Source organism: Procambarus clarkii, chromosome 45, assembly GCF_040958095.1.
Source record: "Procambarus clarkii isolate CNS0578487 chromosome 45, FALCON_Pclarkii_2.0, whole genome shotgun sequence".
In the NCBI taxonomy this organism is placed as follows: domain Eukaryota; kingdom Metazoa; phylum Arthropoda; class Malacostraca; order Decapoda; family Cambaridae; genus Procambarus; species Procambarus clarkii.
In genome coordinates this window covers 912,713-926,925 of record NC_091194.1, presented here as the reverse complement: position 1 = coordinate 926,925, position 14,213 = coordinate 912,713, and the positions used below count along the sequence as shown (strand labels likewise).

The 14,213-nt window shown below is 37.8% G+C and overlaps 2 protein-coding genes across 3 annotated transcripts in view; one reads left to right on the top strand and one right to left on the bottom strand.

Annotated features, from left to right (window-relative positions):
* LOC123769970 (protein ZNRD2) overlaps nucleotides 1-687 on the bottom strand; it is a 12,612-nt gene extending 11,925 nt beyond the window's left edge. The window contains exon 1 of one of the 2 annotated variants that reach the window (XM_045761499.2): nucleotides 486-687. The gene's annotated coding sequence lies outside the window, so the exon portion shown is untranslated. The remainder of the gene's footprint in view (nucleotides 1-485) is intronic. The other variant, XM_045761500.2, reaches the window with a different exon arrangement.
* Nucleotides 688-888: 201 nt separating this feature from the next.
* Nucleotides 889-13,626, top strand: Ns3 (nucleostemin 3). Its single transcript, XM_045761488.2, has 11 exons — nucleotides 889-1,568; nucleotides 2,196-2,318; nucleotides 3,000-3,124; nucleotides 4,060-4,233; nucleotides 4,518-5,196; nucleotides 6,470-6,583; nucleotides 6,883-7,036; nucleotides 8,765-8,916; nucleotides 10,091-10,141; nucleotides 11,887-11,993; nucleotides 13,351-13,626. Exons 1-11 carry the CDS (start codon nucleotides 1,479-1,481, stop codon nucleotides 13,436-13,438), a joined length of 1,857 nt encoding a protein of 618 aa, XP_045617444.1. The 5' UTR covers nucleotides 889-1,478; the 3' UTR covers nucleotides 13,439-13,626.
* The last annotated feature ends 587 nt before the right edge of the window (nucleotides 13,627-14,213 follow it).

Below are 14,213 nucleotides of genomic sequence, written 5' to 3'. Positions count from 1 at the left end.
GAATAGTAGGCTGAGAAGTGCGTTCTGGCTATTAGGTACGACATACATATATATATACATATATATATATATATATACATATATATATACATATATATATACATATATATATATATATATATATATATATATATATATATATATATATATATATATATATATATATATATATATAATATATATACAATCTATCCACAATAAACAGGCTCTCGGTCTGATCAGAAGCTAAAGTATTACAGAAGTTTAGTGACTTCACTGTTGTGACCTCCATAAATAATAACCATAATTTTTATATATAATAATAATAATAATAAATAATATATAAATAAATAAATATATAATAATAAATAATAAATATATAATAAATATAATCATAATAATCACAATTCAAGCACAGTGCTTGAATAGTTAGCAAAATACAAACTATATATTATAAAATACAATATAAAATACAATATACAACAAAATCCACCACCAATCCACACCTCAACTAGCAGGTAGCGAGGGTGAAGGCTGATGACAACCCGAAGTGGAGACCCCAGTCAGCGGAGGCCACTGGGCTGTATCTTGTGTAATGAAGAGTAGCCTCGCCTGTACCAGCGTGGAGGACGAGAGGAGGTATTTTTCTGGTCAATACTGCCAGCTGATTGAGGCTGATGGAGAGGCAAGATGGCGGCGTTCATGAGCGCTAATCCGCCTGCTTCGTCTCGTGACGTCACTTTATGAAATTTAATTGCATAACTACCATCATATGCATTACAAAATGCTCATACACTTATACAAGTATAATTTATGTTTCATATTTTCTTAATTTATATGTGAAGAAAGTGCGTTATAAGGGTATATTATTCACGTGGGGGGAGTGAGGAGGGAGTGATTGCGTCATTATGACGTCATGACGAACACAAACACCACGACGGAGACCTGCAGATGGTGCATGTGTTGTGTTCCCTCAGAGAACTAACTAGTTGCACCACCTGCAGGAGACCAACTGTAGGAGGTCAGCCACACCACCTTCAGGAGGTCAGCCACATCACCTCCAGGAGGTCAGCCACACTACCTCCAGGAGGTCAGCCACACCACCTTCAGGAGGTCAGCCACACTACCTCCAGGAGGTCAGCCACATCACCTTCAGGTCAGCCACATCACCTTCAGGAGGTCAGCCACACCACCTCCAGGTCAGCCACATCACCTCCAGGAGGTCAGCCACACTACCTCCAGGAGATCAGCCACACTACCTCCAGGAGGTCAGCCACACTACCTCCAGGAGGTCAGCCACACTACCTCCAGGAGGTCAGCCACACCACCTCCAGGAGGTCAGCCACACCACCTCCAGGAGGTCAGCCACACCACCTCCAGGAGGTCAGCCACACCACCTCCAGGAGATCAGCCACACCACCTCCAGGCGGTCAGCCACATCACCAGAGCGTGGTGCTCAGCCCTGGACGATTGATTTGGCGTAGTGGTTAACATTTACAATGGGGAAGAAGGGCACTCCAACTTCCTCCCTCGGGAGAAGCATAATAAAGGACAGGTTCGGAAAGAAGAGTAGATCAGGACATTCTCTGGTAAGTTTGTGTGTTCCTCCCACACGTTGCAATTTATTAATTGAATACAATTTATCTTATAAAAATTGCAACTATTTTATATTACTTGGAAAGTATACACAAGACAACAAAGTGTACACAACACAAGATAAAGAGGGAATATGGTGATGATAATTTTTATTTAAAAAATATATGATAGAATATTATACAAAGGTTTATTATTACAGAATATGTATATTTAATAAGGTAACTAGTGTGCAAAATATTTTGGCCATGATGTACAAGAAAATTTCAAAACGAGCAGGGAAGAATTTTTAAGGTTAGAAATAAGCAGAATTAGTGGTCATAGTTGTGAACTTGAGAAGAAAAGCTAATAGGTAATGCTTTGTTTTTTAACCTATAGAGGTGTAGATGACTTGAGAAACTCCAGGATGTTGTGTACCTACTAGACCAACATGGTATATGTTTACAATTGTTTATGATATTATATATATCAGAAAGACTGGGAAGTACAAGCATTGATCTATAACTTCATGGATGTAATACCACATCTATAAATAGTATATGGAATATATGCTTTATCTAGGTGTGACTGTATGTTGCCAATGTAATATTTTTTTTGTAAAATAAATTTTTGTTTGCTTACAGTTACACACTTCAGAATTAGAAGATGGGCAAGATTGGAATCGAATCAACTTTCAATCTATCACTGAACAGACTCATGTGGATGACTTTTTGGCAACAGCCGAGCTAGCTGGGACTGAGTTTGTGGTGAGAAGCTGCGATTTTCACAAGTTTCCTTTCCCCCTTCTGCATGTATCATTATTACAGTATTTAATAGTTTAAGTAATTTATAATTAGCTGTATGTCTCTCAGTACAGAGGTGTCACGAAAAGATTAGTTTTCTGAACTCTCTTATTTCTATGATAAGATCTGTCATCTAATTGATAGAATTATGCAGTCATGCAGGATAATGTTCCAGTACTGATATCACAGGGAACTTTTCCAGTGGCCTCTTGACATAAAAGAAAAAGCAAAGGAAGTACTGTTGATCAAAAGTCTGTGATTAAAATAGAGTAACAGTGGAAATATAAAAGTGACTTTAAAACATTGAAACCTTCCACGCATGAGGATTTGAATGCTGCTGTTTACCAGTAATTTATGGAGAACTGTAGCCTGGGTTGAACAGCTAGTCTCACACTGAGAGACTGGCATTAACCATGGGCATTGAGAATTTTATCAACTTGAGTGATAGGTAGTTGGCTGAGGTCATCTCTGGATGGTTACCTGATAAACTATACCCACATATTGCTGAAATTTTTTTTTATATATTATTCAGGAGTTTTAAAATGACAAAATTAATGTGTACATTATATGAAAAATGTTTTTTTCTAAAAAATTATCATTATTAATTAACATGAAACACTAAATACGGCATTGTATAAATTCCAGGCCGAAAAATTGAATATGAAATTTGTGCGTCCTACCACAGTAGCTGGTATGCTGACGGAAGAAGAGAAGAGAAAGGTTCTAGCAGCACAAGAAGCCAACAAGGAGCTATTAAGCATTCCCCGCAGGTATATATGAAGACAGATGTCATTTTTATGGTGTTCTATGATGCCCTGTTTTATTAATTTATGCATTTCTTGTATAGGTACTATTTTATAATTATTTAAATGTTGTTATTTTGTAATTTGTTACATTTTCTCTGAGCTTTGCATTCGATATCTTTACTGTCATATCGCATTGTCATGAAACTTGTAACCTGTATGCATTATCTTAGAAGTTAGTTCCCTATAGAAAATGAAAGGTTTATTTATTGTTTCTTTCCAGTTTCAATGAGATAGGCAGGTGATGAGTCACAATAACGTGGCTGAAGTATGTTTAATGACTAATGACTAGTGTGTGGATTGGTCAACAATCAATGAGATAGCATGAGAATACTTCTACAAATTACTGTACTGTACCTAATATCTTGGCTCATCCTTCAATAATGATAATACTTCCAGCAATTATTTGGTCAAATATTGGACCCAACAGTTAACTTTTTATACTACTGAATTAGACCAAATGACATACAAAAATGGAAAAGTAGTTCAAGAAACTAATGGTACCTGTCTTTGCAATCTTAGGTCCGTTATATGCTGAAACAAATACTGTACTGTAGTTGCTATAAATAATAGAATTATGAAAGTATTGGTTGAATATCTTGTACTGTATTATATCCTGTGTTTTACTAAGGGATTGTGGTATGGGTGCTGCCTCATGGGCAATAAGCCCTCTGCAGTTTTTTTAATTCTTGTGTTTCTTAGGTCTTAGGTAGGGAAGTGGGAGGGTTGTTTGAAGAGTTAGAAACAGCAAGAAATTCTGTTTGATAATTACTGGTACAGTACTTACTTTATGAAGCCAGTCACAATTGACACCACCATCATATCATGATAGCCTAGTTAACTGTCTACTATATATATATATGAGTATTGATAGTACAGTATGAATTAATAAACATTTTCAGGCCACCATGGGACATAACAACCACACCAGAGCAGTTAGCCGAAGCAGAACGCACCAGCTTTCTCTCGTGGCGCAGAAATCTGGCCAAACTCCAGGAGGTTGAGGGCATTACTCTAACTCCATTCGAAAAAAATCTGGAGTTCTGGAGACAATTGTGGAGAGTGATAGAAAGAAGGTTTGTCAAGTACATTTTTCTGTTTTTTTTTTTTTTTTTTTTTTTTATGTTCAAATAACAAATATGATTACTGTATCCATTTGTGGATTATAGGCTAGAGTTTTGGCTTGTGCTGCCTTCAGTAGTGCTATATAATTGCAACTACTGGATATAAGTATACAGTAGTTAGATATAAGTTGGATATAATTACTGTATATCAGTCCAACAGTAGTTGCACTGATATAAATAGACACACAGAGAGACATAATTCTTGAATATTTATTATTTTAACTTTATTTTTTCAGTGATGTTGTCGTTCAGATTTTAGATGCTCGTAACCCCCTCCTTTTCCGATGTGAGGATCTCGAAGCCTACGTCAAGGAGATTAATCCAAATAAGGAAAATCTGCTGCTGATCAATAAATCGGACTTTCTAACCGAGGCTCAGAGAGAAGCATGGGTGCAGTACTTCAAACAAAACAACATCAAAGCAGTTTTCTTCTCTGCTCTGAATGGACAAGAACTTGATGTAATTAGAGAGGAGGAAGAACACGCAGGAAAGGAAGCAGAGGTGAAGGAGACTGAAGAGCAAGATGATGAACTAGGTCACAGTGAAGATGCTAATATTGAAGAGTGCCGCAAGGACCTTCAAAACTTATCAGCCAAACTAAATGAACATATAAGTGGTAATGTCAAAACCGATTCCACTATAGAAAAAGATCAGTCTACACTGTCAGAGCAGTCTACTTCCCGTTTGTCACAGTCGGAATCTTCAGATTTTATCACGTCAAGCCGCTTGTTAAGCAGAAGCGAGTTGATGGAAGTCTTTCGTACAATTTACACAAAGAAGAGAATATTGGAGAAGTCGGTCACTATTGGCCTAGTTGGGTACCCTAATGTTGGCAAAAGTTCAACTATCAATTGTCTCATGGAAGATAAGAAAGTTTCCGTGTCAGCCACTCCTGGGAAAACAAAGCACTTTCAGGTAAGTGTATTACATATTTTTGTTTATGTTCATACATACATATACACACACACACACATACAGGGGCCTGATAGCTGAGTGGGCAGTGCTCTGGACTCATAATCCTAGGGTGATGGCAGAAACAAAATGGGCAGAGTTTCTTTTACCCTGATACTCCTGTTACCTAGCAGTAAATAGGTACCTGGGAGTTAGACAGCTGTTATGGGCTGCTTCCTGGGGTGACAGGGGGGGGGGGGGGGGAGTGTGTTAGTAGGTACAGTAACAGTTGATTGATTGACAGTTGAGAGGTGGGCTGAAAGAGCAGACCTCAACCTCTGCAAGCACAACTAGGTGAATACACACACACACATACATACTTTCAACATCCTTCTGTATGCCTTGGGCCCAATTGCGATTGAATATGTAGTCGTGTCTGGATAAGTACTGTAGTTGAATCCCCCTTCCCCTCCTGAGGGCTGAGTCCTGGATGTTGAAGGTTTTGTTACCTAGATGTTAACTTTTCCCTTATCTGGCTGATATTTTGCTTCACTAATTAATATTCATTCTTCATCGCTGAGGAACTCAAAATACTTTGAACTATGATGTTAATTTGCATGGAATCAAGGAGCCTTTGAAAGGGTGAGAACACTGACGACCAAAGCTGGAGGGGCAGGTGTCAGGCTTGGTGTATGTCACTAGAAGGATGCTTAGGGAAGGTCACTGGAGCACTCTGGATTTATTTTAAAGATAATCACCAAAGCTATCTATGGATGGAAAATGTAACCACAAACCCAATCAGACTTGTAAATAACACACTGGTAAAATCGTCCACAGATGACAGTAGGGTTAAATAGGTCACTCGGCCAGATAATTTTGCTTGTGTGAAACTTAATAACTTTTACCTACTCTCATACTTATGTGAGTTTTCCATCTGTGTTATAAATTTGATGAGTCTTTGACTCAAAATATTAGACCATATTGTGAAAATCTCATATAATTGTTTTTGTTGGGCAACAGCATGCCATATAAAATGTTTCATATTAGTAGCTTGCACATATTACATGAGCTTGTCTCTGGAGGAAGACCCACTGCAGAAGTTCATGACAGGAAGACCACATAAGTCATACTAAGAGCACCATATCCTTAATTTTGGTGATTATGAACCAATATTTATCTTGCTAAAATACACTACAAGGCCAAATGAGACTTCTTAATATTTGCATGCAAAAGACCCGCTTATCTAATTGACATTATTGCGTTTCAAATTGGTTTTCATGATGATATTCTATTTCAGACTTTGTTTTTAAGTGAGGACATCTTGTTGTGTGATTGTCCTGGGCTAGTGTTCCCAGCCTTTGTTACAACCAAGCAGGAAATGATCATCTCAGGAATTCTCCCAATTGATCAGGTAAATGCACTATAATGTGAATGTATGCATGAACAATGAAATTACAATTACGTGATATATCTACGAGGACGTAAACCTGAGAAGTTCATAGATGTAGAGTCAATCCCATTGTACGGCTTCAATATTTTCTGTATGTGTGTTTATGTCAGACATTATCGTCTTCCCTTTGTTGGGATCACTTGTGTGAAACAAGTGATCCCAATAATGAATATGAGGATAATTATTATACTGTATATAATTCCAGGTGATAGTAAACTTTCAAAAGTGTCTTTAAACCTGCATATTACTGTATATTTTAGATGCGTGATGAAGTTCCTCCTATTAACCTTGTATCCAGCCACATCCCACGGGAAGTGTTTGAGAATACGTATGGCATTAGTATTCCTCCTCCTATGGAAGGAGAAGACCCAGACCGACCACCAACATCAGAGGAGTTATTGAACACATATGGATGTTAGTACTCGTTACTAAAGTGTCTTTCATAAGTAATTGTTTTGATTACAGTTTCATTCAGCAGCATGCAAATACTGTGTGCATTTTACCTCGGCCATTAGTTTCATCTTATACATATATCATTAAATATACAGGGGAAGAGCTAGTATGGCTTGCTTCACATGTGTATTTGGCTTCTGTGGATTATAGCTTTGGATAAAGCAGGTTGGCTCAAATAATATTTTGTATCCCTTGGCCTAGGTTACATGTGACTTTTGTATGTGGTCACTACATGTCGTGTATTTCTAGCAGCGTGCAAAGAAAGAATTTGCTTTCAGGGTGCAAACCTGACAACACTTGTACATCAATCCCCACCCCACCAAAATTACATAATAATGATAAATAAAGACACTGGTTGGCTTACTCGTTAAAAGCAAATACACCTGTGCCTCTCAGCACACATTCCTTATTCTTGGCTAGGAATGAGACATTCATATTGATGAAGGCCTATGTTGGTCTTGTTTGGTCTGTTTTTATCTAGTTGCAGTGTTGTGCCAGTATCTTCAGGCTTCTTGACACTCAGATTCTCCTTTTCTGAACAACCACCTTGCCATGGTGCCTTGAACAAAGTGCCAAACTCTCCCAGTTTCTACACAGGTTGGTTAAGTTCGGTAAGATCTGTTGAGTTTCATCACAATGAAGGCTTTCTTCTCCATTATCTCTTGTAATGGTATCATGGCTTCAGTTTACCAAGTTGAACCATATGTTGGATGGATTTCTTCCAGATGACCATTAGTTTAGTATTCTAGGTACCTGGATGTTTTGAATCTCCTGTTGATCATTACCTCTTCTTGCAGCTGCTCCATATGGCAACATTGTGTTGCACACAGGTGCCAGCCCTTCCAGGGTACTCTTGCTGAAGTTACCAACTGACTGCTACAGTTCTAAAATAACACTTCGTTGCTTCTGCTTCTCTCCATTCTGTTCTGACTTTCCTTGTGCTTTATAAAGCTACTGTACTGTACTTGTCAGGTGGAATGTGGATAGTCAGGGTATTCTGTTGACATGGTAGTGACACCTTGGTCCTTTTTCTCAATTTGCTGCTACTTAAATAATGCAAAAATTTAGTTTTAACTAGAAATGTATGAATCCAAACAACCCACCTAACCTATCAAGGTCACTGCATAGAAAACATTGACATTATGATGCTTTTAATTTTTGCTAATGCATCACACTTAATGGATTGATTGAATCTGTAAAAAAAAAGTGTTGAATTAGACAAGTGGAGAGATTGCTTGCCTTGTGGGGCAGCTAGTGAAAGCACTTCTTAGACGTTCGTTTGATGCTAAGTAGTTTGGGTATTCTGTTAATGTTAAATAACCTTCATGAAGACATTGCATGCTAGAATGAGAATGGTTTATTTGTCTACCTTATGCCAGTATGTCACAACAGCTGATGTTTACTGGGAGCCTCAAATGCCGATTGGGAACCGTGTGTACCCCATAGGAGATTAAAATGTTTGCAGAGAACTAAAAATGTGTTGGGGTAATATGCACAACATTAGTCAATCTCCCTGTGATAATATGCACTTTTCTTACCAGTGCTAAGAGTTGACCTGCCTTACCTAGGTATAGTCCTTCCATGGTAATGACCTTGCCTATTTTAGCTACTAAGTGCTGTGTTTAAAAAAAGAATGTTTCATCTATACTCAAAGCCTTTTTATTTATATTCATGTTTTTTCCTCAATAGTAATGCGAGGGTTTATGACTCAACGTGGTCTCCCTGATAATCCACGATCTGCACGTTACATACTGAAAGACTACGTGAATGGCAAGCTCCTATATGCACATGCGCCTCCAACAGTATCCCAGGCAGAGTATCATACATATACTCTTTCAAAGGTAATGAAGTTATTTCTGCTTACAGTGGCATTAAATGTATTTGTCTCATTTTATGGTGTCTGCTATCTGCCCTCTGCAAGATGATTTCAGGTTTGATTCCTACAGCAGGACAGAAGCATTTGGGCAGTGTTTCCTTTCACCTGATGCCTCTGTTCACTTAGCAGTAAATAGGTACCCTAGAGTTAGGCAACTGTCATGGGATGCAACCTGGAGAAAGTCAGTAGTTGACCTAAGGTGGGGAAGGGACCTAGATAAACCTAAGTACAGGATTCGTGTTCCTGACACATTGATAATTAAATAAATTTCCATTTTATTTTTGCCATTTCATTTCCTTAATGTGCCTCTTTCTTAAATCTACCTTTATAATGTAGTTATCCTGTTGGAAAATTCTTGACTGGTTTGTCAAGCATAATAGTCCCACTATGACTACGTTGTTTTGGTTACGTCTCCAGATTTACAACAATATTCTTAAATATTTGTTTCTAGCACTTTTTAATTTGTGGCATCATTTTTATTCCCTGGAGGAGCCACCCCATAAAGAAGCATTTCATTAAATTAAAAAAAAATTTAAGACATAGGTTACACATTTTCAATTGTTCATATATCTAGAAGTTTCCCCTCTTCAGTGGCATTGTATACACTTACTAGTGTAATTACCTAAGAGTAGTTATAGGATGAGAGCTACGCTCGTGGTGTCCCGTCTCCCCAGCACTCTGTCATATAATGCCTTGAAATTACATTAGCTTGTGTGTGTAAATGGATATATATATCTATTAATATTGTTTGTAATATTTACCTTGAGAGCACGCATGGCATGCAAGGATATGAGCAGTTTAGGGTGTAGGGGTTATGAAACTGTAGAGCATGCCGGTTTTATTGCAGCTTTTTTATTCTGTAATGGAGAAAAAGCTTACAGAATGGGGGTAAAACAGCTAGGTGTTTATATAGCCCCAGAGACTGACTGTTACAGGCCTTACTTAATTTACTTAACCGATGGTAAAAATTGTGAAGATTACATCCATGACTTAAGAAAGCTAATGGTTAAATGTTAAATTAAACTAATGTATTTTTTATTACTATATTATACATTCACATTCTATTATATATTAGATCTTAGTTGTGTGCTTAATAATGACAATTTCGTCACTAATATAATACAAATTGTTTGTCGCAGATGCGAAAAGCAGGAGGACAGAAGCCTACTCCGCAGCAGTTAGCAACCCGTGTAAGTGCTCTCACTTAATGTTAATTACCCTCTCTGATATGCTGAGGCTTCACTAGTTGAAGTTCCTTGGATTTTCACTGTTGGAAGCACAACTAATCAATGTTTCATGTGATCAATGTCAATTCATGTGACCAATCAATGTGATCAATGTTTTCCTTAAGGGATCTGTGTGTTCTTGTTTGTGGTGTAGCTTGCTCTTCCTTGCCATCGTTCACTTTATCATTAACGCTTTGAACAGTCCTGTCTTCAGTTACCGTACCATATCCTGAGTCATTAGCACCTTTAGGTCGATTGCTGCTTCTCCTGAACATCTTGACTAAAACGGTTAAGTATGCATTAAGGATAAAATGGTAGGAAAACCTTTTCAGTGTCATGTTGTTGTATTGCACGAAAGGACAGAAATACATGGCTAGTTCACAGGTCAGGACAGGTCTAGTTATTTTAGCAAGGAAGTACAAGAGTTTCTAACAATAAATAATTGTTTGTTAGCATATTATGCTGATTTTCTTGCTCTCATCATTGTCTTTCTTAGCCAAGAATGACAGTAATCGTTCTCAAAATCATTCATTTACAAACGACGTTCTCAAGTCGTTCATTTATCCAGAGTGGGACTGTTACATTGTTCCAAGGATAGGGTAGACATATATATGAGTGAGTTTCTTTGGCTATAAATAAGAGCTGCCTTGTATAAGTCAATAGGCCTTCTGCAGTTTCATTTATTCTTGTGTTCTATTGTAGCCCTTCCTGCAGTGCATCACGTGCTGCCTGCCAATATTCTTCGTACTGTTATATGATGGCATCTTGGCTTTCTGTCTCATGGTGTGTAGCTTTGGGCAAGTTGCCATCTAGATTAGCAGTCGCCAACCCTTTCGTAGTTCACGGATTGCCCAATTCATAATTTTATGTCCCACGGACCACTAATATGAATCCCACAGTCCACCAAACCAGAAATGATTGCATCAAATAGTTTGACTTTAATAACTATCAAATATATCAGTTAAAGAAATTACACAGTTACATACAATACACAAATAAAATTATCTCGCAGACCACCAGTGGTCCACGAACCACCGGTTGACAACTCCTGATCTAAATTACCATCTTTTGTTTTCACAACTCTTCAGGCTGGGTAACCCTTACTCTTATTTTAGTTATAGTTACTTCTGCTGACAGATGCTTTAGGAAGCAACAAAATGGAATAGCTTAGAAAACGGCTTTTAAATATTTATATAAAAAAACTTGAGAACAATACAGTATATGGTTGCTCCCATTCCCTTCCACACTTTCCTTGTCTTCCTAGTGTTATGTGGTGGGCTTTTTCTGTACTTGGTATCATGTAGAATGTGAAGAAATTGGTTGGGGGTGTTTTGTTGTGGATATGATGCCACCTGGTAGTGGTGACTTATTTTTATGTTCAGTTGTTTGCTTGGGAACTGCCTAGTGGTTCCTGTCATGCCTAGTACCACCTGGAAAGGCTATGTAAATAAACCATCTGGCTTCATTCAGGGATGAATTCAATTTTCTTCAGTTCCTCCCCACCACCAGGATGATCTGGGGGTGGACAGTAAAAAATTTCCTGCTTCACCAGTGCAGAATGTTGACCTTGACTGCAGTAGATTCTAACCAGGTGTCGGTAGGATCTTGCCTTGTGAGCAACCAAATGTACTGTGCAGAGCATTGTTTTCATCATATTCTCAAAGCCTGATTTTTATTAATTAATTTATGTGCATTCATTGTCTTTACAGCCATATCAGATAAGGCCAGAAATGATTGACAGAACATTTTTTGCTACGACATCGTCACAGTACCATGTTAAAGGAATAAATACAGGAGGCATCATGGGAAAACAACGGTGAGTCTCCGAGTTTTACCCGACTAGATCTCTTTGAGATCCTTGCTTTGTAATGTCTTGTGTGTGAGAGGAACTGTGGCTTTGGATTTTTGTGGCAATGAGAGGAACGAGTCTTATTTCCTCTGGGAGATCATTTACATATATCAGAAACAGTTTAGTGTAATGGACAAAAGTGACTGGCAAGATAGTGATTGAAAGAGTACAGAAAACTAATGAGGTTATGAAAGAAGTTACAGTACGAATATTAGTGATGCAAATCTTGTGTCTGAAGTGGGTAATTCGAGTATATCGAATTTAATGTATGCATATGATGCACTTCTTTAGTAGAGAAAGATTACTTATACTAATTGACAGATCTATTTTTGTGTGGTGTATGACTTAAAAGTAAATTTAGACGAAGGTCAAGTTAAGGAAACTGCATGAAATTAATGTGATTGGAGTAGTAGTCTATATATTGTACACAGTATTTCATTGCCTGTGATGTGTAACTGATGAGTGATTTATGTAAGCAAGGTTGAGAGTAGAGTTAGTGAAGGAAGAAGAGGGGCTGAAGCAATGAAAGCTGTGGTTAGTAGAAACAAGATTGGAAAAGGTTCGGGCAGGAAGGGGGGTTCCATGATGGAGTGGTATCACCCAGCCGTGTGTACTGATGCAACATGATGGTATGGTATGAATTTGAAAAATCCAGAATCAAAGCATTAACAATGTGCTATCTGAGAAACATAGGTAATGTTTAGAGAATATATAAAGGCATGAAAATGTGGAATAATGTGTTGTGCTAAAGTTTGTACATCATGTATTTGAGATTTGAGTGAATATGGGGGTAGGACGCGAGGAAGGGTAATTATTGGAAATCCGTATTAGGTTCGGAATTATGTGATTCGAGTTTTTGAGGTTCATTGTATCTACTGAAGATAAAGGAGGTTAGTAAAAGGTATTCCTTAATGTGCACTGTCTGGCCTGTGTATTAAAAACTAGAGATCTGTGCCTGAATATACAGTACATAAAGGAGAAAATGCAGTGTATATAAAGTGTTGACATGTTTATGGATTATTATATTTTACACTACAAAAAATAGTAAAGAACACTTTGAACATTGGTGTACAGTTCAAAAGTAATTATAGAAAGAATCAAAGATGGATGATGTACAAGTCATATTCACCAAGGATATTGAGACTTATTGGGTAGTTAAAGATAGTATATTACACAATACTATTGGATATTATTATGTTTAAATAATGTGCTCCACCCCTTCCCGCCCAAACAAATCCATTTAATTTGTGAGTACTGTACTGTAAGGCCAGCAGGTCTTGATATTCTATGCAAGGCTTTAATTTAAGATCATGTGTTCCAACAGTGGTTCTGGAGTCGATGGCCAGCCAAGAAAGAAAAACTTTAAGAAGAGGGAGAAGCTGAGGAGGAGGTTTGCTCATCTTGATCAGTAAAACTGGACTCTGGAATTCTGGGTTCAAATCCCAGACGGAACGGAAATGGTTGGCCGTGTTTCCTGTCATCTAATGTCCTGTTCATCTAGCAGTATTGGTACTGTACTGGATCCTCAGGCAGTAGCCTAAAGGTTAGGCTACAAGTGTACAAGGATTATATGCGATGCAATAAAAATATATATTTCGGATTTTTTTTATTTTTATTTAACAACCCCAACGTTTCTTCACGCGATAACTTGTGTATGCCATCTATGGAGTTTGTTCATCTGCTTGTTATACCCTCCCTATTTGGGTTTCATGTGTGTGTGTGTATGAGGGGGGGGGGGGAACAAAGCTCGTCATTAGTCTTATACACCATTGTCTGACTTTAACGTTCCTTAGTTTTCTGCAGCGCATGTAACGGGTGCTAGACTCGCTTTGTGGCCCGGAAAGATCTTTACTCCCAGCTGGTCTTACAACATAACTTGCACATCATAAGTCAAGCTACATATAATTGCCATGCAAAACTTGCACAAGTAAGCAATTATCAAAGAAGGCACAAAGCTGGGAAGGCTATGTAGCAAAAACTTGCACAAGTCTATTAATTAACTTACACTTAATAGAATAGACCCCTGTGCCTTACTGTTGGAACTGCATTGTGCCAACAACAGTTGTGCATTTCTTAGAATGCCCTGAATTTTAGGATTTAAATTTTTTTTTCTGCCGTTCTGTTGTCACATGTCCTTCAATCAGTAATTATCAAAAGAAGGCACCAAACCAGGAAGGCTATGTAGCA

Excerpts from the sequence above, each read along its gene's own strand:
- Ns3 (XM_045761488.2), top strand. The coding sequence starts at position 1,479 with ATGGGGAAGAAGGGCACTCCAACTTCCTCCCTCGGGAGAAGCATAATA. Across the intron at positions 1,569-2,195 it reads GTAGATCAGGACATTCTCTG|TTACACACTTCAGAATTAGA; the intron begins GTAAGTTTGTGT and ends GTTTGCTTACAG. Across the intron at positions 6,584-6,882 it reads GAATTCTCCCAATTGATCAG|ATGCGTGATGAAGTTCCTCC; the intron begins GTAAATGCACTA and ends TGTATATTTTAG.